General features: G+C 43.0%; 1 protein-coding gene across 1 annotated transcript in view; it reads right to left on the reverse strand.

Annotated features, from left to right (window-relative positions):
* Positions 1–10,151, reverse strand: part of Psmb7 (proteasome 20S subunit beta 7) — a 55,236-nt gene extending 45,085 nt beyond the window's left edge. The window contains exons 1-5 of the mRNA XM_051185388.1: positions 10,026–10,151; positions 9,620–9,713; positions 8,282–8,379; positions 6,488–6,628; positions 240–355 (exon numbers count right to left, since the gene is read on the reverse strand). Of these exons, the coding sequence (XP_051041345.1) occupies positions 240–355; positions 6,488–6,628; positions 8,282–8,379; positions 9,620–9,713; positions 10,026–10,087 (511 nt within the window). The 5' untranslated portion in view covers positions 10,088–10,151. The remainder of the gene's footprint in view (positions 1–239; positions 356–6,487; positions 6,629–8,281; positions 8,380–9,619; positions 9,714–10,025) is intronic.
* Between the last annotated feature and the right edge of the window lie 13,824 nt (positions 10,152–23,975).

The raw sequence follows: 23,975 nt of genomic DNA on the forward strand, positions 1-23,975 counted from the left end.
AAAAACTTCTTACAGGACAAGAATTTTTTAAATCTGTTCACTAAATTCTCTATTAAATTATATAAATAATCTTTATCTAAATTATCTCACAAGTGCAACCCATAGTAAGCATTGGAGAAACAGTACCTAACTGAATAACAGTACTGGAATGCACTCTTGCCTCCTCACAATAACGGGTACAGTTCTTCAATAGACCAATTGTCCTGAGTAGAGTCTGAAACAAGAAAAACAACACTCACCCATGGTAACATAAGGCAATTTATCAGTTGATCCATGAGGATAGATGCTGTAGAGATGAGGTCCAGTAACATCTACTCCCCCCAAAACAAGGGCTGCACCAATGTAACCTTGATACCTGGGATCAGAATAGACACAAGAAAAAAATAAATAAATTCAGATAGATAGCATCACTATAGCTACACAAAAGCTGCAAAAGCCAGACAATAGTTTTCCTTACATGTTTCATTAAGGAATTATTGCTTGTGCGGGAACCAAGCATTGAAGGGAACTGAAAATCTGGTGAACATCTACAATTAGCCACTGTAAACTATGTGAGGAATACCACATGACTCATTTCAGCTCAGCCACGAAGCCACCTTTTCAAAAGCACTATCATTCCCATTTTAGTTAAGAAAGAAAGAAAGAGAAAGAACCCACAAAAAGCTAGAAACATGGAAAATTTGTTTGGTGTCACTGAGTCAAGGCTGGCTTATTTCCAAAGCCTATTAGCACTGACCCCTTCAGCTCCCCCCTGAGGGGGCTGGTAAGCTAGCAGTCAAATTAGTTAACAGTGAGGAGCTGCTGCATTCAAGCCATTCAGCTGTTCTAAAAAGCTATTTCAATAAATAGTGGTTCATGTCACAACATCCTTCCCTCTAAATCAACCCACCACACAATAATCACAGACGCTGAGTAAAAACAGGAAGTGTTTCATCCTTCATAGCCTATGAACCTCTGTTGACCCACACAATGATATACCACCACCTCCCTCCCTTTAGCTGTGCACACAGGTTGTGGACGGTTTGCTGAACTCTTTTCCTAGTTAGTTATCATCTCCATAGATGCCTTTCCCTGCACTAGCTCAGATTTTCACTATCAGTATTTCTGTGCTACATAAACATGCTGGATTTAAACAAGAAAAATGAAACCAGCACAAGTTGAACTTGCCATAAAGCCTAATCACTAAAACATAAATAAAGGACAACACAAGCAAAGCTGTCGTTCAAACTAGAAAGGGCTCCATGACACCTAGAAACACAACTGTGAAGCTCAGAGTTTCCTTTGGCCTGTGATCACCAAACTGCTGACAATCTAACATTTTTCAAGTGAAAAATTCAAGAACAGGAAAGAATTTTAGGAGCAGCCTAAAGAGAGGCCAAAGACAGCCCAGCAGACAATAGTGCTTGTTGCCAAGCCTGGTGATCTGAGGTTCAATCCCCCAGACCCACATGGTAGAAGGGAAAACCAAGATGTCTTCTGACCTCTTCCCCATGTGCTTCAGGACATGCACACACATGCACATGCACACACTAAAAAATTAATTCAAAAAAATGTAAGGTGCCTGGAGAAATGGTTCAATGGTTAAGAATATGTACTGCTCTTGCAGAGAATGTTGATGGGAGATGTCATTCTGTATATATGTTTCTCATACTGGTTAATGAATAAAGCACTGCTGGCCAGTAGGAAAGGAAGATAGGAGGGACTAGGAGACAAGGAGGAAATAGGAAGTAGTAAGGAGGAGTCAGGATGGAGAGCCTGAAGAGAACAGAACTGCCATTCCTCAGCTCTCGGTAAGACCACGTGGAAATACATAGAAATGGGTTAATAATTAAGACAGAGCTAGCCGATAAGAAACTAGCACCAGGCCAACAGCATTGTATCAAATACAGAGTCTCAGTGCATTATTTGGGGCTGGCGCGGAGGCGGGACAAGACCAGTGGCGGCAGGCGGAAAAACCGTACTCCTTACAGGATGCTAGCTCCCAACACCCACATCCAAAGGCTTACAACTGCCTCTAACTTTGGCTCCAGACAGACTGTCAAGGACACCTGTACCTGAATATATACACACACAAAATTGAAAACATTTTTAAGAATCAATCTTTATGTAGGTATGTATGTAGGCCGTCATGGTGGAAACATCTGATCTAAGGTTTGTAAGCAACTGGGTCAAAACAGGAGCCTGAAACACTGCACAGAAAAGCCAAAATGGCTGACTATACAACACCCAGCAGTGCTGAGCCTGTTCAGGTACCTACTGAGGAGGACATCTGAACAAATTCATTTCCCACCCAAGATATAATACCCACTGCATGCCTTTAAAAAAATCTAAAATGACTGGCATTCTTAAGATCTGAATCAGTGGTGGTGTATGCCTTGAGAGGCAGAGGCAGGCAGATCTCCGTGAGTTGGGGGCCAGCCTGGTCTATATAGTGAGTTCCATGACAGAGAGAAAAAAAATCTGAATCAGAGAGCTATGGGTAAGGTTAAGTAGCAAAGCACATGCCCAACACAACCTGATCCAGAAATCCTGCTTCCAGGACTCCAGCCCAAGAATATGTTAGAGAAATATATAAAAATGTGTTTATCACAGCACTGTTAGTGACATAAAAAGCAGCTAGAAAAATGGATGAATAAACTGTTATACACAACAGAGTATGGCATGATGATTGATTGCGAAACAATCTTCTGGTTCTAACAATGTGTACCAAAGGCTAGCCTTTAGCAATCATGAAATTTTTTGGAGCCAAGGAATTTATTCTAGAATATAGCCTAATGAATTAATTATGCAGCCACCCAAAGATTCATGGAAATATCTTCAATTATATATATAATTATGTATAGTTGATATATATATGTGTGTATGCATATACATATATTGATAGTTGGTACTTAAAACTTGTGAGTCAGACCTCTGAAAATTTACTAAAATTCAGGAACCTTTGCCTGTAACAAGATTACACACTTAATTTTTTTTCTTATTATTTCATGTATTTCTAGGTCTCTAGAACTCTTCCCTGGGCTCAAAAGAACTTGTGAGTCTGAGTTCTCTACCTGTTTAGCCAGCTTATCAGCCTCTTTCTTTATTCTGTTCTCCCTGTGAGTCAAGGAGACAAAAACTATCATTGGCATTTTCTAAGAAAAAAAAAACAAAAAACAAAGCTATCTTTAAGAAGTGCAAAACAGTCCATCAGTAGTGGTCCATGCCTTTAACTCCAGCACTCAGAAGGCAGGACAGCCAGGGTCACACAGTGAAACCCTGCCTAGATGGATAGAAAGATAAGATGTAGGAAGGGAGGGAGGGAGGGAGGGAGAGACAGAGGGAGAGAGACAGAGAATGAATCAATCATTCAATTCCAACAGCCCAGGCAGGGTGGTGGTAGGTACACACCTTTAATCCTAGCACTTGGGAGGCAGAGGCAGGCAGATCTGAGTTTGAAACCAGCCTGGTCTACAGAGTGAGTTCCAGGACAGCCAGAACTACACAGAGAAATCCTGTCTCAAAGAAAAAAAAAGGTAAAGGACACGTGTAGAGCAATGTCTTAGCAGTTAGGAGTGATGCTTACAGAGGACCTGAGTTCAGTTCTCAGCACCCACATCAGGTGGCTCACAACAGCCTGTAACTTCAGCTTCAGGGATCCAAAGCCCTCCTCTGTCCTCTGTTAGCACCTGTGTGTGTACATGCCTGTACCCATAAAGTCATGGCTGGAAGTTCCTACCACAAAGCACTAAAGTCAGATGCAAAGCCTTTTTCCCTTAAGCCACTCTCACTTTATGTAACTCACCCAAAATATCACCAGATATGAGGGACAATACTACCTTGGTTTAAATTTTTAAATGTTCCTCTCAAAACATTTGATGAAATTTAACTCTGGCCAGGCATGTTGGTACACCCTTTTAATTCCAACATTTGGGGAGCAAAGGCAGTAGATCTCTGTAAGTTCAAGGTCAGCCTGATCTACACAGTAGATTTCAGGTTAACCAAAGATACAGTTAGAGAGACCCTTTCTCACAAAATAAGTAAATAAATAGCCTTTACAAATGGTACTAAATAAAAAGGAGCCACTGGAGAGAAAAGTGAGATTGTATAATTCTTAAAACACTATAGAGATTAAATATTTTTTAATTATTTTGCTAAATGTCTTAAATAACAAGCGTAAAAATCACTTTATATGTAACAGATCATGTGAGCCACCAGGGGGAGCTTTATATTTAAAACAAATATATATGTATATATATATATATATATATATATTTTTTTTTTTTTTTTTAATCAGTGTCTTAAATGATCAGTTGGTCTCATGCTGTAACTGGAGCATTTATTTGGTGGCAATAATTCCCCTGAATTAACATGGTGGCTTCATCTATAAAGTGCTAAACCCATGACTCTAGCTTCTGTTCTCATCTGTAAAGCAGGACCTACATCACTGTAGGTGCATAAACACCACTGAGAACACAGAGCTATGCCTTCAAGGACCTCACATTCTCATAAAAGCCAAAACACAAGGACAATACATCACAGCCAAATAAGGTCTATCGTAAATATACTCTTGCACCAAAGGTGACATTGACCATGAAATCCCTGAAAGTTACTGCCATGTTATCCTACATTCAGTTAATTTTTTTTTATTTTATTTTTTGTGCACATTAGTGTTTTGCCTGCATGTATATCTGTGTGAGGGTGTAAGATTCCCTGGAATTGAAATTAAAGACAGTTGTGTGCTGCCATGTGGGTGCTGGTAATTGAACCTGGGTACTTTGGAAGAACAGCCAGTGTTCTTACTCACTAAGCCATATCTCCAAATCTTAATTTAAAAAAAAAAAAAGTATTTTTAATTTACACCTCCCAATTTATACCCAATTTATAATTATTGGCCACTATTTTATTTTAAATGCCATATAAACCTTCTTGGCCTATGATCTCATGGCATTCATGGGGCAGGTCTCTGAAAAGAATGTAGGCCCTAAAGGTAAGACAGGCCCAGAAAAGTCAGCACTATTTCCACTGTGATAGACCTGTGAAGGCTTAACACTTAACACACCCAGGAAGTAACCTCAACTGAAGAACTTCCAGTCTGGCCTAAAGTCACTATTTTTGATTACCAATTATGTAGGAGGGCCCATCCCACTACACGCAATGCTGTTCCTAAGCATGTGGTTCTGAACTTGCTGCAAGCCAGCAAGCAGCACCCTTTGTGTTTTCTGCTTCAGGCTCCTGACTTGAGTCTTTGCTTTGATTTCTCTGTAAGATGAAGAAAACCCTTTCCTTCCCAAGTGGTTTTTCAGAGCAACAAAAAAGCAAACTAGAAAAATACTGCTTCCCATTATATAGAGTAAATGAAACAACCAACTTAGGACTTTAAAACTTTTAAACTCTGGGAGGTAGAGGCAGGCAGATCTCTGTGAAATCAAGGCCAGCCTGGTCTACAGAGCAAGTTCTAGGAAAGCCACACACAGAGACCCTGTCTTGGGAGAAAAAAAAAATTAAAACTATCAAAACCTATACAAACATAAAATAATAATGGTATTATTGAAGGGGGAAAGAAACAAAACTCCTATGAACTGTGTGTGGGAGTTAGCCAAGAATGAATTTCACATCAGGCAAATTACTATACCTCATTAAGACTCAACCAGTTTATTTATAATCAGGACATAACAATAGGCTTTAATTCAAAGTTTAAAAAAAAATAGGAAACAGTGACTAAAGCACTTCAGCAAGGGTCTGTAAGGCCAAGGCAGACTGGGTGAAATCAGTGTTATTTTACCCACTTTTATATGACTAGAAAGCCACTTCTTACTGCATTGTTACTTTGTTGCAAAAAAGGAAAGAAAAAACCGTTTGTTTTTAAGTGCTGGGGAAATGGGTAGGATTTACAAAACAAAAAGTTGTCTTACCCAATAGTATCTCTATGCTTCAAGAAATTATTGGCTACAATTCAGGGCAAATCATCACTTTAAGATACATCAGACCAGGGCTGGAGAGGTTCAATTCCCAGCACCCACATGGCAGTTCACACCTGTCTGTAACTCCAGTTCCAGGGCTTCTGACACCCTTACAGACATGCACTCAGGCAAAACACCAATGAATATTTAAAATTAAAAAAAAAAAATCAAAAAGATACATCAGAACAATCCATTTAATTATCAAATGCTTTTAAAAATTAAAAATGGCAGACAGGTGGTGGTGCAAACACCTCTAATCCCAATACTCGGGAGGCAGAGGCAGGCAGATCTCTATGAGTTTAAGGCCAGCCTGAGTTCCAGAACAGCCAGAGCTACACAGAAATCCTGTATCCAAAAAAATAACAAAAAACCAACAACAACAAACAAATAAACAAAAAAACAAAAATTAAAAATGGCTTTCTAAAACAAAATATGCTCTCTAAATACTTTTTTTCCCTAATTTCCAGGCTTCCTTGTGATAAAAATCTAAGATTAATAATAACAACAAAACAGACATTACAGAGATCCACACCTTAGAACCTTACCTGAAAAGCATCTGCTTCAACATCCGATTAGCAGTCACAACTCTCGGGAGGCGGCCAGTGGTAAGAGAGTGTAGCTCCAAGTTGGAAGAAATAAGCTGGGTTGTCATGTCTGTGTCTGCAGCTGTCCCAGCACCACAACAACTGAAAAACACCACAGAAACTTAGCTGGCATTCAATTATCAGAAGACTAAGTTAGAAATAGAGCTTCAATGGGTGGTGGTGGTGGTGGTGGTGGCGGCGGCGGCGGCAGTGCCCACGCCTTTAATCCCAGCACTCAGGAGGCAGAAGCAAATGGACGTCTGTGAGTTCAAGACCAGCCTGGTTTACAGACTGAGTTCCAGGATAGCCAGGAATACACACAGAGAAACTCTGTCTCAAAACACCCTCCCCCCAAAAAAAGAGAAAGAAAAATACAGCCTCTTGGCTAACTCTAAAAGTTCAAGTGCATGAGAGGGGTTCTGAGTAGTCTGCAACGTAACTTCTCTATCTAGCCAATCTTAAACATGAAATTGATGACACACACCTAATTACATGCAATGGACATTTCAAATAATCAGTTTCTCTGTTCAAATAGAGTGCATGTTTTAGTCCTACTACAAATCATCCAAATTATACAACAGAGCCAGGCAGTGTGTCAAAGTTTTACAATTCAATACTGACACTAGACAGTCTTGATTTATTGTTTCAGAACCAAGGAGGAATGGAAGAGAAAATCATAAAATGACATAAAATAACACAGGTTCAACAGGCCATGGGAAATTGAATAGCAGAGCAATTAACTTTTCCCTTTTTTTTTTTTTTTTTGGTCTTTACATGTACTTAGTGTATGTGTGTGTGTGTGTGTGTGTGTGTGTGTGTGTGAGAGAGAGAGAGAGAGAGAGAGAGAATATCAGAGAAAGACACACAGAGACACCTGTGCCATGTAAGCATGTGGAGGTCATTGAACATCTTTCAGAATTTGATTCTGTCCTTCCTCTCAGGTGGTCAGGCTTGGCAGCAACCATCCTTTCCTGATGAGCCACCTCATCAGCCTCAAGAGCAATGAACTCTAATTGTTTTTGTGAGCTGGGTTTGGAACAACAGAAACAGTCAAAAAAGGACAAAGGTTTTTATTTTATTTTTTAAAATCTTACTTATGATTCTATGTGCATGTGTCTATGTGAAAGTCTGCATACACTTGTGTGTGGGTACTCTCAGAAGCCCAAAAAAGGGTGTTGGATCCCTTGTGTGGGATATACCTATGTGTTTTACAAAGGTAGAACCTGTGAACTAAAAGCAGACATGCCAGTTAAATAACTGTAATTGTTCAGATGATAAAAAAGAACCTAAATAAAGGTCTCAGCAGAGGGGAAAATAGGAAGGAATGGATTCAAGAGGCACCCAGGAGGCAGAACCTTCTACTAACTAAATCAGACTGAAACAATAAGAGGACTTGACCATGAGGAGCACAGGTGACAAGTATATGGCAAAGTTTTAAGCTATTTGCTTGACAGAGTCTTATTTACCCTAGATTGGCCTCAAACTCACTTTAAAGACAAGGATGACCTTGACCTCCTGGTCCTCCTGCTTCTACCTCCCCATTGCAGGCATACATTACCACTCCACATTTTCTGCAGTGCTGGTGAAAAGAGCTAAGGATTCTGTGCATTCTAGCTAAGCACTCTACCAAATGACATACATCCCAGCCCAGAAAAACATCCAAGGGACTTAGAAAATACAGGCTGAACCGAAAGTGGGTGGCAGGGAGGATGTCAGTAGTAATTTTCAGAGTAGTTCGAATTCATCAATACTTACTAAATATTAGGAGATATGAAGTGAATTTTTGAACAGTTTTTGTCAGCAACAACCATCCCTTCAGTTGCTCTTGTGTCTGCTCCAAGAACTATGCCATCCTATTAAAAAAAAAAAAGGGGGGGGGAGGGAGATTCAACAATTTTATGTATATATTTAAGAAAAACAATGTTGGCCATTCTCTGCTCCCATAATTCCGTATCTCCAGCTAAAATTCCTACCAAAACTATTGTTCTACATTTTCAGTATATCCTTAATGTTCCTGGCTGAATCTTAAGGTTATTACTACTTATTTCCATTCAAACAAGGCTCAGGGATTCAGTAAATTCCTCACAAATTACAGAGCTAAACTGAGAAGAAAAAAAAATGAAACAAAGACCCACAATCTTTCCATTAAGATAGTAAGGTTGTTCATCAAGTGGAAACACTAACTGTGCAAGCCTAGAAAGCTGACTTCTACCCCAAGAACCCATATGAAGGTGACAATAGACTTAACCAAGTTGTTCTCTAACCTCTACACTCATCCCATGGCATATGCACACTCACACACACCAGACAAAATTAAGTAAACAATCACCTCTTTTAGGTTTCTTTCTTTTTACTTTTTGGGTTTTCAAGGTAGGGTCTTTCTGAATATCTTTTGCTGTTCTGGAATTTACATTGTACACCAGTCTGGCCTTGAACTCACAGAGATCCTACAGCCTCAATCTCCCCAGTGCTGGAATAAAAACCTGTGCCACTGTATGACTCTTCTAGTTTTTGAAATGTGTTTCTCTTCACCTATAACAACATTAATTACTAGCCTTTATGATCTTTACAGTTAAATTCAGGATTTATCGCCATTTGATGGATGAGGTTTAACTCTGCAAAGAAAGCTGAGGACATAGTGACAGCCACTTTTAATCCCTCGATCCCTGCATTTGGGAAGCAGAAGCAGTTGAATCTGTGAGTTTAAAGCAGCCTGATCTACATAATATGTTCCAGGACAGTCCTAGCTACATTAGGAAGAGGGGAGGGGGAGCACTGAACTGCCCAAAATTGGAAGCAGCATCAATGCATTAAACATCTAAACAAATCCATTTGATCCCAAATTCTACCTTTCCCCATTACAACCTCCTGCTTCCTTTAGTACCTTAAGAAAAAGCAAATTGCCCTCACATCAAAAAACTTCAAAATGAGTAAAGAACACAAACTATAAAGCATGTAAAACCTACTAACAAGACAGTTTCTAATGAAAGCCCTTTTCTTGATGTACCCTGTCATTTCCACTACCAGATCTAGCTGAAAACTTAGAGGAGTCCAAATGCCCTAGCAGCTAACTTCAGGCTTGTCCCGGCTTACCTTATAGACCACGCCCGCGATAGTAGTGCCAGTCTTTCGGGCTTTCGGAAGCTTGAACCCCTTCTTTGCAAAATCAGCTTCCAAGATGACATTCCTGAGGAAAAACGCAGAAATCAAATGTTCATTGGATTCTCCCACCATCAGCACCATTCGCGAAGAGTCACGGGTCGGGGCTCAGACCCGCCTAAAGCCACAGGGAAGGACCAAGACCTTATCACTGGTAAAAGGAGAGGGCCACGCGGGCCTCAAAAGGAGCCCGCGCTGGGGCCCGGATTCCCTGAGTCACACAGCCGCAGGCACCGTCCCCACACTCGCCTCATGTTCCCGCCCAGACTACGGCCTAGCACCGACCCGGGGCACAGAGACCCCACCCACGCTTCGATCGCGGCCGGTGGCATGGACACACCTGCGGCAATTATCAAAAGAAAACCCTCCGACTGGTGCCTGAAACACCGACACGGCCGCCATGTTCCCAAGAAAATGTTTCCGGGCCGAGGGTGGGGCGAACAAAATGATCTGAACACTTCCGGCGACGGGGGCGAACGGAAATGAGAGGGCGGGGCCGACTTCGAACTCGCGCTGTTGACCATAGAGTTTCTGAGTTCTCGCTCTCTAGAGAGGCTCGGAGAAGTTTCAAGTACACCGCCTCAAGTTCTGGGGAGAAAAAAACTAACGTCTGCGAAGGCATGTGGTTTATTAAATCAGATAAAGTTCCCCCAATTACCAAGTGTCCTGCCGCTCCGATCAGATCTGTTTCCACCGTTAATTAGAATCCAAGGTGCCTCATGAACATCAATTCCCAGGTCCCAGGCATAGCCGGTGTGCAAGTTCCTTTAACTTCTGTAGTTTCCTCCTGTCTAGTGGAGCGTTTGCCTTCCTCCGAAAGCCAAACAGGTATGTGAAAAGATGTTCCGTGCCATGAGTCATCAGGAAAATGCAACCCAAAATTCTAAATGAGATACTGCTTTGAACCTACTAAAATGGCTAGAATCAGAGAGAAAATCACAAATGATGGAGAGAAGGTAGAAAATTATAATTCTCATATGTGACAGGCAGGAATGTAAAATAGTCAGCAACTCCAGAAAATGAATTGGAACTTGAACCAAAATTATAACTGTCCTGAATACATACCCAGAAGAACTGAAAACCTAAGTTCACCAAAATGTCTACACAAAAGTGCATAGCAACAAGATTCATTACAGACAAATCTGGAAACAACTCAGATAACACTAATGGATGAATAAATAAACAAAATGTTGTGTGTCTACACAGTTGAATAGCATTCGGCCATTAAAGGGAAGGAAACATGGAGATGTCATTCTGTAAATATGTTTCTCATACTGGTTAATGAATAAAGCTCTGTTGGCTAATAGGAAAGCAAGATAGGCGGGACTAGGAGACTAAGAGGAGAGAGGAAGAAGTAGGGAGGAGAGGAGAAGTAGGGGTAGAACTCCAGGCCCTCTCTCCAGTAAGACTATGTGGAAATACTTAGATTAATAGGAATGGGTTAATATTTAAGACAGAGCTAGCCAATAAGAAATACTAGTAACAGGCTAACAGCTTTACAGCGTCTGTGTGTTTGTGTGTTACTTGGGGCTGGTGCAGCTGTGGGATTAGGCTGGCAGAAAAACTGCTCATAACAGAAAAATGATACCTATTAAATCAGGGATGAACCTTGAAAACAATTTGCTAAAATTGAGAGGCCAAGCCTGAAAAAAAAATATATATATATATATATAGTATATATATATTGTATAATTCCATTCATATGTGGTAAGCATGTTCACATGTCTGTAGGTACATTTGTGTATGCATCTGTGTGAATACCCAAGGTTAATATTGGGAGCCCTCCACCATCACTCTCCACCTTATTCATTAAGGCATGGTCTCTCCGTTGAACCCAGAGCTCACTAATAATACAAGATGGTTAGCCATTTTGCTCCAAAGATCCCTCTCTCTGCCCTCTGCCATTACAGGCTGAAGATACATCTACCCAGCATTTACATGCCTGGGAATTCAAACTCCAATCTTCATGCGTACATAGCAAGTTTATCAACCACTGAGTCATTTCCCCAGTCCTATATAGTTTCACTTATATCAAATCTATAGAGATATAAAGTGAATCCATAGTTGTTAGGGTTAGAGAAGGGGCACTAAATTGTTTAATGGGCACAGAGCTTATAATGTTACACAGCATTAAGAATGTAATGTTATGTGAATTTTATCACAATCTCTACTGATGGAAATTTAAGGGTTGTGGGAGTCAGGAAAGTTTTGCTTTTGTTTTGTTTTTTTAATTTACCTAGACAGACAATAAGTAACAGCCCCATGACTGTGAGTTAATTCATTTGCAAATCTTTATTAAAATAGCATACAAAGTATTGAGAACCAGTGTCACAACTATATATTTAATAAATGTTCATTAAAGATTAAATTCTCACCAGACATGGTGGCAAATGCTTTTAGTCCCAGCAGTGGGGAGACAGAGTCTGGAAGATCTCTTGAGTTTGAGGCCAGCCTTGTCTACAAAGAAAGTTCCAGAACCGCCAGGACTACACAGAGAAACCCTGTCTCAAAAAAACAAATGAACAAGCAAAAAAGATTAAATTATCTTTTACTACATCTCTGAATCTGAGATTCATTTATTTATTTTGAAGCCCTATCCCTCTGTGCTAAAATTAAGCTAGGAGAGTGGGTCCTAACCCAGCCTAGTTTGAGTCCTTATAAAAAGGGCAAGTTTGTTAAGTTCCTTTTCATGTTTCCACAGTTAAGGAAAACAAAGGCTACCCATCAAAGCCCCAGAAAACAGGCAAGGGGTTGAACCAAATTCTCCTATATGACCTCAAAAGGAAATCACAGTGCTTGTATTCCCAAACTCCTGAATTGTGAGATAATACATTTCTGTTGCCTACACCATCCAGCTTAGAGTACTTTGTTATGGCTGCCTAGTAAAGTTGGGCATATCACAAGTTTACAAGCCAAAGAAAAGAAAATCCTAGAACAGGTTCTTCTATTGCTGCTTTAGAAGCCTGGGGGTTTATCTCATCTGAGATAAACCAGATGAGAAATTACAAAACCAAACTCCAGACATGACTTTTGGGAGTCAGGGAGGAGAGAGCTGTGCCTGCAGCAGAGGGGGACACGAAGATGAAAAGATGCATGTGTCTTTCTATGGGATCTGGTGGGAGCTGTAGAGCCACTGACCAGCCAGACTGATGTGAAGTGTCATTGCTTCTGAAGATGGTCCGCAGAGCCCAGCAGAGGATAGCTGATAGCCTTCAGCAGAATAAGTGGTTGAGACAGAGGCCAGCCAATGAGTGACAGTTTCAGGCTGATCAGGCATCAGACACTATATTTCTGGCTATGATCAATGAAATTCTAGGCCCAGTACTAAAAGCCCTGTTCAGCTTTCTTGTTTAGCTTTGCTGATGTTTCCTAGAACTGCAGCCCAGCCCAGAATGCCCATCCTTTGTCCTGGACAATGTCCCACTTACTCCTTGACTGCCAAGCCTTACTGATCAGTGAAGCAACCACTTCTGTCCTATGTGACTGTGTGACCTCTTGGGAATCACCAAGTTCTTTGTGTCTCAGTCCCCAAGTAGCACAGTAACAACCAACAACTGTGAGCAGACTCAAGGTCCTGGGCTCTGTCCTGTATTCAGGATCTCAGGATCATCCCAGGCACCAAAAGGCACCAGACAGACACTGGAACAATAGATAATCTGGAGACAGGCACAGTGCCTGCCTTCAGAAGCTGACAGTCTCTAAGGACCCAGTATCATTTTTGTACAACTACACAAATGAGACAGGAGAGTGCAAGGTCTTAGTTCAAGCCCATAGTGTTGATGAATGCAGAGTCAAGATTGAACCTCAGAACGCATTCATCCTCACAACTACAGCTCAACTGGAACCCTGGCTCCTGAATCCACTGGGCTCTGAAGAACAGAAGTAGGGTTTCCTTCTCCCCAGCACCTACCCCTCACTCAGCTGCTTAACAGCCATGTAATCTCAGGCTGACCTCTTTGTAGCTTTTTTTTTTCTTTTTTCATTTTTCTTTTTTTCCCTTATAAAATGGGAAAACATTGCAGTCTCCCTCAGTGTATGAATGTGGTATGAATACCTGTTAAGCACTCATTCTGCTCACCATCAGCCAGGGCTGGCAAACACAGGGACCATCTAACTAAGCCTGTGCTCATAGCACATAAGGTTCTGTGGGTCTTGGGTTGGGGGAATCCACACTTGGAAGCATTGTCGTGTGCCTGGCTACACCTCTCCCCAATGCATTAATTTGTTCAAATTTTATTAAGCCCCTCCTTGATGACAAGCTTTGTGCAAGATCATAACCCTAAGAGGCATTGCCCCAAGAATTGTATGTCCAGTTCTCTGTGCTAAGTAGCTTAAGGGACACATAGGAGCATAGCTAGAAGGCTTGTGCATTCAAATAAGCAGACAGGCATTCAAATGACAACAGTTAACAAGAAGATTTGAAGAGCAGGCAGCACCTTCCACACAAGAAGCTCAACTATGCATGGCCCCAACATGCCTCTGGATTTTACAAGCACCAATAGAGCAGCAGTGCCCACTTTACCCAGTCTACAAACTGCCTGGGAACCCAGTGTGGGACAGGTGGAAAAGGCCCACCCCAGCCTCCATCATGATATACACAGTAGAGGGCTCCCCACAAGAGCTGACTTGGCCCTCTTCCCATTGCAGGGAGAGTGGTCCATGATGCTCCTGGTTGTCATGGCAACTGGGCCCTTGTTTTTCTTCCTTCATAAATAAGCTATAAATAGACAGGGCAACCTGTGTACCATCCTTTGCATAAATTAGCGCAGCTGCTCCAGGATCCAGGGCCCTTGGCCCAGCATCCAGGTGCCAAGCCGCCCTGCCTGGCCCCCAGAAGCCCAACTCTGGTGGGAGGGGTGCAGTCAGGTATATGACAATGCTTCCAAGTGTGTCTTCCCTCTACCCGAGACCTACAGAACCATATGCTCTATCACAGGCTGAGTTAGGTGACCTCTGTGTTTGCCAGCCCTGGCTGATGGTGAGCAGAATGAGTGCTGATTCTAATTCAGCCCTTATAAAGCCGATAGTAAAATTATCAGCATAGTCCCCCTTCTGTAGCATTCCCAATTTGGCTGAGTCATCCTGGTTGATGTCTATTTATTGAAATCTTTCAATATGTCAGTTAAGTACCTCCCAAATTACATCCCCATTCCTCCCTCACCCTGACTTTCTGATTTTTTTTTTTTGTTTTGTTTTCAAGACTCAGTTTATCTGTGTAACAATCCTGGCTGGCCTTGAACTCACAGAGATATGCCTAATTCCTCACAAAGAGGCGGGGGGGGGGGGAGAAGACAAGGGAAAAACACCATGTAGCCACCAGGGAGGCAGGATCCCAGGGCCAAGGCTATATGGTGATACACAGATTAACTGAAATGGATTAATTTATAAGAGAGAGATAGCAGTAAAAAGCCTAAGCCAATGGCTAAACAATTGTAACTGATATCAAGCCTCAGAGTGATTATTTCATAGTGGCTGAGGGGACCCGTGGGCAGAAAGAAACTGGTCTAGTGTGCCAGAGATGATGAATAAAAGTCTCCATCTCCACCACACCTACCTCTTCTTCCCAAGTGCTGGGATTAAAGATGTGCACTACCATGCCTGGCCCCCATTCACTTCTTTATCACTGGCTTGTAAGGAGAAAACTCTTCACCTGAATCGGAGAGGAACCAGCTCACAACATGCAGCGGATTCAAAGGAGAGTTGTAATTACCCAGGCCTGACATGTCCACAGAGCTTATTCTTAATCCCAAGTCTTTTAGGTCAGGAACCTGATTCTCTCCCACAAACCACAAGAGAGGGAACAACAGCTGAACCTTTTAAGTCAAGAGCTTTTAGAAGGCCAGGATCTGACCTGTAGTCGCACAGCAAAACAATCATCAGGACACACTCCAGCCATACAGGGCGTTGCAATGCAGGAAGGTACCATGGAGGGTATTTAACTATTAATGCAACACATGACATTTAAGTAAAGCATCACTCAAAGACAAGTCACCCTGAGGCTACTTTTCTGTTTGCTTGTTTGTTTGACACAGGGTCTCATGTAGCACAGGCTGTCCTCAAACTTGCTATGTAGCCAGGGATGACCTTGAACTTCTGATCCTCCTGCCTCTACCTCCCAAATATTATACCTGCGTGGTGGTTTGAATGTCCCCCATAGGCTTACATATTTAAATGTTTAGTCATCAGGGTACAGCACTGCTTGAGAAGGATTAGGAGGTATAACCTTCTTGAGGGAAGTGTTACTGAGGGTAGGCTTTGAGGTTTCAAAAGCAGAAGCCAGGCCCAGTGTCTCTCTCTTCCTGCTGCCTGTGGATCTAAATGTAGAACTCTCAGCTACTTCTCCAGCATCATATCTGCTTGCATGCAGCCACGTTACCCTCCATGCTCACTGCCATGATGATAGTGGACTAAACTTCTGAAACTAAGCAAGCCTCAATTAAATGTTTTCTTGTAAGAGTTGCCTTGGTAACTCTCTTCACAGCAGGAGAACACTAAGACAACCTGTTATGCAGTGCTCATAACTTTATGTACATTAGGCAAGTGCTCTATCAGCTGAGTCACATCCCCAGATCCTGGTTTCTTCAGTACCTTTGCAGGACCAGCCTTAACAGTGTCCCCCACTCCCAGGTGCCCCATTACCTTCTCCATGGTACAGAACTTCCTGGCTCTTCTCTCATTTGTTTATTCAGCTATTCCTTCATCAGACTCCAGTCCTGTGTCTGGCACCTTGCTAGGTGCAGAAACAGGGCTCTGTCTTCAAGGGAAGCAGATACATAAATAAAAGAGAAAATGAGAGGATCAGAGGGTTCCAGTAAGGATTGCAGACATTCACAGAGGCCCCAGGGAACTCCCTCTGGGGAAGAAACCCTCAGCAAGTGCTCAGGGGGAAGTGCCACTGCAGGCAAAGCCCCAGCACTGGATAGCTGGGGCTGAGAGAGGAAGAAAAGAGGGCTACAGCACACTGTGCAAAGAACTATGGAATTGCTAGGCCTGGATGGTAGCAAACACTAAGATGATTTCTAGGGTGGGGACAGGTGGAAACTTAGGCATGGCCAAGGCTGCAAGGCTAGGTGCCCATGCCAAAGCTGAAAGCTGGATGTGGCCATCTCAGCAGCATAGAATGTGTTTGATTTGGCAATGGAGAGGATTGAGAGTAGGGATAATGGAGGTTGTGAGAAGACAACAGGGAGGAGAGATGAAGGAGGCCTAGGCCAGAGTGGTGGTAGCAGGAAGGACAGAGGGAGGGGACAGTTACTAGAAGTAGTACATAATGCCAGATAGACAAAACAAAGGTGAAGGCTGAGTGGGAACAGAGAACAGAGTCCCTGTTATCTTTTCAGGGTCCAGCCTGTGTGTGGGAGGAGTGCTGATGGTGCCCAAAAGTCCACATGGGCACCATTAGGTCACATCACACTGGAACCGAAAAACCAATCTGTGCTGGGGATAGGGACAGAGGCACAAACCCTGGTGGGAAGTCCTGTGTTTCTTGGACTGTTCCCAATGTTCCACAAAGTGATGAAGGAGCACTCAGAGTTAGAGGCATGATGGTCAGTGGGCTAGGCAGGACAAAGAGTGAGCAGGACAGAGGGGCAACTGACTTCTTGTCTGATAATGACATTTGGAATTCATGATGTTATCTTAGAGGAAGACTTTTCTAAGTGCTACTAGGTGAGCTGAGCTGTGTGTGCCTTCTGAACACTTGGCCCCACAACCCCATGCAAAGGCAGTTGTGTGCCATTGTAGGGGCTGAGGACATGGCTCAGCAGGTAAGAATAATGAATGACTTTGAATTCCAAACACCCATGTAAAAAGCTGCGCATGCCTATACCACCAGCAGAGGGTGCATGCCTGTACCAGCCAGCCTAGCCCAGACACAGGCATCTGGTTCAGTGAGAGACCTTGTCTCAAGACAGCAAGAAAGATGAGTACTGGAGGAAGATACACATATCCTCCTCTGGTCTCTGCATGTGTTCATGTGAGCTTACATTACCTACACACACGCACACAGCACATATACAATAAATTTAATAAAGATGTTCATTGCTGTATTACTTACACTGGCACATACTGGAATTTACCAGGGATTATATATTGGGTTATAGATCACATGTTTGATATTAGAATGGATTATTGATAGCATGTAACAATATTATAGTGAAACTCCAGAAATGACTTTACTTTCAAACAATAGAATGGTTAAATAATGTATAATAGAATATATGAGACCATTAAAACTTGCATTTTCAGCAACAACAGAATGTAATATGTTTGAGTGGACAAGTGTGATTACTCCTTGATGTGTCAAAAGTGTCCTGTGTCCAGGTGAGATTCCTCCCTAGACAGATCTCAGATCACTCTTATTTTTCACCTCCTTTCAGCCTTCTGTGTTTTTTTTTTCAAATGCTGTAACCATTACTTTCCCCCTACATTTTATTTTGAAGCTTTCCAACCCCCCAGAATACCTCATCAAACACACAGCCCTGCTACCCTGCAATTGATAAGAGACCACACTCTTTTTTCCCTTACTGAGTGAGTATATTTCTGTAGTGTGTGTGTGCATGCATGTGTGCATATATGTGTGCATGCACATGCATGAATGTGTGCATATGCGTGTGTGCGTATGTGTGTGTGCTGTTTGTATGTGTGTCTCAAGGGTTGAGTGATGCATGTATGCATGCAGAGACAAAGGGAAACATTATGTTTCTTCCTCTAGCACTCCCTGTCTTAGCCCTTTGAAACAGGGTCTCTCACTGAACCTGGAGCTAGGCTGGTGGCAGGGAGCCTGATGATTGTCCTGTCTCTTCTCCTTATACCACTGGGGTTGCAGGCATATGTGGCTCCCCATTTTTTATGTGAATGCTAAAGATGAAGTTCTCATGCTAGTGCAGCAGGATTCTTACCCAGCCCCTATTGTCCATTCTTGGATGGTCATTGTTTTTCTATCTTCGGTTATCTCATACTTAACCCATGGGAGCTACCAATGTGATCTCTTTGCTTCCTTGCCCAGGGAACCACACCCAGAAATAGAGTGTAATAGTCACTAGGTCCTTCCTGCCACACGAACCACAGAAATAACCACCCACCTCAGGACCCACAGGACTTGGAAAAGGAAAACAGGAAAGAATGGCAGCAATGGAAGGGGACACAGGGTAGACAGCACAACATTCACTACAGGTTCTCCCCAAGGACAGAGCTAGCTGCATGAATGTGCTGTGCAGGCCCAAGGCACCAATTTGTTCAGGCAGCCCCTCCCCTGCTTTCATATCTTTCCATTGACTTCCTGAACACAGAAAGAAGTTAATCACAGAGCAAGGACGAAGAGAAGCTGCCTCATTTTGTGGCTTCCCTGAAGTAAGAAAAAAAGTTGAAAGCAAACCCTGATTTTCTAAGGAAAACACACATGATTGCCTGCAACAATGTTGGGGGGTTATATCTGTGAGTGTGGGATTTAAAAGTATGAGACAGCATTACAAGTGTGTGAACATGTGAGTGAACATGAGTGTATTAGTGTCTGTCTGTCTGCCCCAAGTTCTTCATCTTTCTAACTTGCTTAACTTTTTAATGGAGAAATACATGTGGCCCTAAAAAGAAATGTATAAATGAAGATAGAATGATGAGTTTGAAAAGATACATGTTCAGCACTTCAGCTGAGATCTAGAACCTTTCACCTCCTTCAAAGAGTTCTTGAAGGCCCCTCCCAGCCAATTTCCATAAAGCAACCATCTCTTGGTTTCCACTCTTGAAAGAACAAACTCTACCTTCTTACCAAACTATGGTGGTCATCCCACACTGTGTATTGCTCTGGGAATATCTTACTAGGGAGAAGAAGGCTAGCTGGCTGAAAAAAGGATTCAGGCAGGCTCACACACTGTCTGGAGGAATGATGGCCTTGGCAGGTACTGTCTAGCCAGGAGTTACACTCTGGGTCCAGACAGCCCCTGAGCCCTTAACAGCTAGGACCCCTGGGGACTATAGCACTGTCCACTTGCCAGTTATAGCAGAGCAGCATCAGTTCTCATGATGAACCTTGCTGTCAATCTGCCTGCAGCCCTGGGTTGTTTACTGGAAGCTGGCCTCTCTGCAAGGGTTCAAAGCCCTGGCCCTGGGCACGTCTGCGGCAGGAAGCAGGCCAGGAAGTAATTGGCAGTCTGGTCAAGCTAAGTGGCCAGGGCTGACCCACCATCCTCTTCCAGTAGTTGCCTTTGAGTGATTTCACTCTAGCCTCCCAGGTCTGTAGGGACTTCCTGTCCAGTGCAGAGCCAGCCAGCATCAGGAACAAATTACTCATTCCCTGAGAAATCTATTAAAAGGTGACAATAGTCTAGGGACAGGTGGCCTCCAGTACATGAAGCCTAATGCCTTCCATCCCCAAGGACCACAAGTCATCTCCCCTAAAGTGAGCAGCTCAGAGGACACTGAGCTAAGACTTGAACTTTTGAGGCCAAAATGATTCAGAGTTAAACAGACTGCTGCCCTTGGGGCCTAGATGTGGATTCATGAAGGGAAGAAGGTACAGACATTTCTTCCCTCCCCTTACCTTGGGTAAGGCACCTAGCCTTTCTAAGTGCACATGCTTCTCAAGGAAATAATCCCTGAGCCTAGGCTGGCACGAGGCAAGTTCATGTGCACAGGCAGACACATGGTAGAGTCTCTGCACGTCATAGTGGGTTGTATTTATTTTCTTTTCTGGCTGAGAGGGAATAACCTACAGTGCTTACATCCTAATCAAGGGCAGTGGCTGAGCCATGAGCTGGAACCAAGGTGGGGTTCCAGCTGCAGGGATGGCGGGAGCAGGCCATGGTAGCTTCTAGTTCTCCATGTAACAAGTTCCTGCCTTTTGCAACCAAATTCAGGCTGAGCCAGATACCACTAGGTGCATACACAAGCATGTTGGGGATGGACATCTCCAGTGTTACTACATGCAGTCAGTTGAATAATGATTCCTGAGGTAATGTGTTAGTTACGTTTCTCCTTGCTGTATGTAGTAAAGGGTTATTTTGGTTTAGAGTTTGAGGAGATACAGTCCACCTTGGTGCAGGGAGATCATGGCAGCTGGTCACATATAGTCACAGTCTGGAAGCAGAGAAATGCTCAGCCCAGTTTGTCCTTTTATTCAATCCTGGACCCCAGTCCATAGGATGGTGCTGCCTGCATAGGGCAGGTCTTCCCATATCAGTCAACTCCTTCAAGAAAATCCCTCACAGATAAACAGAAATTTGTTTCCATGGTGATTCTAGATCCCTACAAGTTGATCAAGATTAACCACCCCAGTGTGCAGATCTATATATTTTGTAGCTATAAACTGCTGGCCTTGAAAAGATTAGTATAAAAACCAGTGAGATGGCACAGCTGGTCCAGGGGTTTGTTGTGCCATCCTGGAACTGAATCCACAAAGTTGTCCCAACATCTACACTTGAGGCCATGGCATAAATACATGCAATCATAGTAATTTAAATATGATTCATATGAAGTATTTGTGAGGACCCAATGTAATCACAGGAGTCCTTAGAAACAGAGCAGAATTAAAAATGTACAGCAGGAGTTAATCCCAGCACTCAGGAGGCAGAGGCGGGCAGATCTCTGAGTTCAAGGCCAGCCTGGTCTACAGATTGAGTTCCAGGACAGAGAACCCCTGTCTCAACAAACAAACAAACAAAAAAAAAAGAAACTGTGGTAGAAGGAACATTTTATGGGTGGCCCTGGGAGTGACTTTGCCTGCCCTGAAATCGAGAGGCCATGAAAAGCATAAGGAGGAATTGAGCCTTGATGAAAATAGAGCTACAAGTAGCAAAGGACTCTTGGTCCCACTACCTTGGAGACAAGATGTGACCAACAGCCCGAATGCACTTATAGGTAGATACTCCAGGATCCTACGAAAGGCAGGCCGCACCCAGGGCAGAGAACACAGCAAAGTCATGCTAGGCTTTTGTCTACCAGACCTCAAAGCTGTCATGTATGTGGCTTTAGGCGACTTGTGGCAATCAAAAGTCCTCATGGAAAAGACCCTATAGGCAGGAATGGGACCAGCAGCTTCCCCAGTACCCACATCTGCTAGGGTTTTCAGCCTCTGCATCAGCCAGAAAGCCATTCTCTTGGGCCTTGGCCAAGTACAACAATGACATGGCAGCTGGTTTCCATGCTTGGGACACATCATAGCTTCTGACACCCTGCTCTCCATATTGTATTTTTAAAAATAATTTTATCATGCGTGTTTGTTGTTTGTTGTGTGGGTGTATGCATGCACATGCCCACGTATGGAAATTAGAGAAAGATTTCCAGGCATCAGTTCTCTCTTCCCACTATGTAGGACACAGAGATGGAACTCAGGTTATTATGCTTGGTGGCCAACACCTTACCCACTGAGCCATCTTGCTGAACCTCCATGTTTTGCTTTGTTCAGTTGACACAGCTGTACTCAAAGGTCCAGAAATTTTCTAAGCCTGGCCATTTCCCTGAGATTGGCACAATACAGTATCCACATAAGTCTCAGCAATTGTGAAGTGGTATCCCCAGAGTGGGTGAGACCAGGTGGAGCAGGATGTTCAGCAGTTATGGCTGTTTCAGTCAGAGCTTCTTATCAACACCTGGACTATGAGCAGATGCCAAATGCCCAAATAAATACCTCAGTGACTCACGTTTGCTTTCAATGACCATCATCAGAATTTTTTATCCTTAATAAAAATGAGTGTGCATGTGTGTGTGTCTATGTGTACACACTTTGAGCCTTTTTATTATGTAATCACAAATGGCCCTGACTTCATCATACCCAAAAGCTACCCCAGATAGAGCTCTGAATGGCATAGCTAGGGTCACAAGATATGTTTCAGACCCTGTCAAATTAATTCAGTGCTATTTGTTACCAAGGGTAAACAGCTGGAGTGAAGGGGAAATCCCCAGAAGAAAGCGTTGTCTGCACAGGGGGTGATGGGATCTGCTTGCCTGACTCCCTCACCCATATTTTCCCTGCATGACAGAGACTCTATCTTGGAGAAGGGTACCTGAGTCATTTCTTATAGGCTAAGATTGATATGGGTCTGATCTTTCTAAGGGAAGTTCACTAGAACTAATAGTGTGGGTGCTGTCTTGAATGTACTCTCTGGAACTGGCCTTGGAGTCCCTTTGTCCTTGTCCTTTTGACCCACACTATTAGTTCCACTACTCCAGCTAAGAAGTTAGGCCACTTGCTTTCTCTTTGATCTGCCTCTTCGACCTGTTCACCTCTGCCTTGATTCTTTCCCCAGACCTTCCCTGTCTTCTCAATCAACCCACTTAGCTTCCAGAAGGCCCAGCTCACCAGCCCCCAATATGCTCAGCCAGGGATGCTGCCCAGTGACCAGAGAGGCATTGGATACTAAAGACAAGCTTTCCCTGGGGCAATGTTTAAAAAAATAAAATTGGCTAAGAAACAGATGGGGTTGGATTTCCAAAGTACTGAACATGTGAAATAGAAACTTTCCTCCATCCCAAAGCTCCAGCCTGTATGCCTCCCTCCAGTAGTCTACCTGGTGAGGATTCCATCAGTAAACAACCCCTTGAGTTGCTATGTGGAACCATGATCCCAGAACTAACATCTCTGTAGATTATGCACTTTCTAGACCAAAGGACAGGGCTAGTAACCCTGAAAGACTAAGCCAAAAAAAATTATTATTATTTGATTTATTTTTTGTTTTTGTTTATTTGTTTGTTTTCTCCCAAGACATGGTTTCTTTGTGTAACAGACCTGGCTGCCCTAGAACTCACTTTGTAGACCAGGCTGCCTCACAGAGATCCACCTGCCTTTGCCACCCCAGTGCTGGGATTAAAAGCATGTGCCACCACTTCCAGGCTGATTTTATTAATATTTACATTTCATTTCCTTAATATTTATTACTTTAAATTTTTTGCATCCTGTGAGTACAGTCACATGACAAAACAGCATGTTCTGAGAAATACATCATTTGGGGGTTTTGCCATTGTGTGAATATCACAGTACTCACACACAAGCCCAGCTCTACTAGCCTGCACCACTTTGCTCTGAGGTGACAGACCCAGACAGCAAATTACTATGGTGAGTCCTGTGGGCAACTGTGATGTAATGAGATTTAGTTATCTAAGCACATAGCAGGGCCACCAAATTCCTAGTGGTAGGGCTTTTTCAGCTGCCAATATTTTCTTAACAAACAAACAAAACAGCTTAAAGGGGCGCTGGGAATATCAGCACACCCTACTAAATCAAGATTCTAGAACCATGAGTGCAAGGAACTTTCTGGATCCTTAGGACCTCCATCCAGGGACATAAAAGCAAACTTAG

Source organism: Phodopus roborovskii, unplaced genomic scaffold, assembly GCF_943737965.1.
Source record: "Phodopus roborovskii unplaced genomic scaffold, PHOROB, whole genome shotgun sequence".
Taxonomy (NCBI): Eukaryota; Metazoa; Chordata; class Mammalia; order Rodentia; family Cricetidae; genus Phodopus; species Phodopus roborovskii.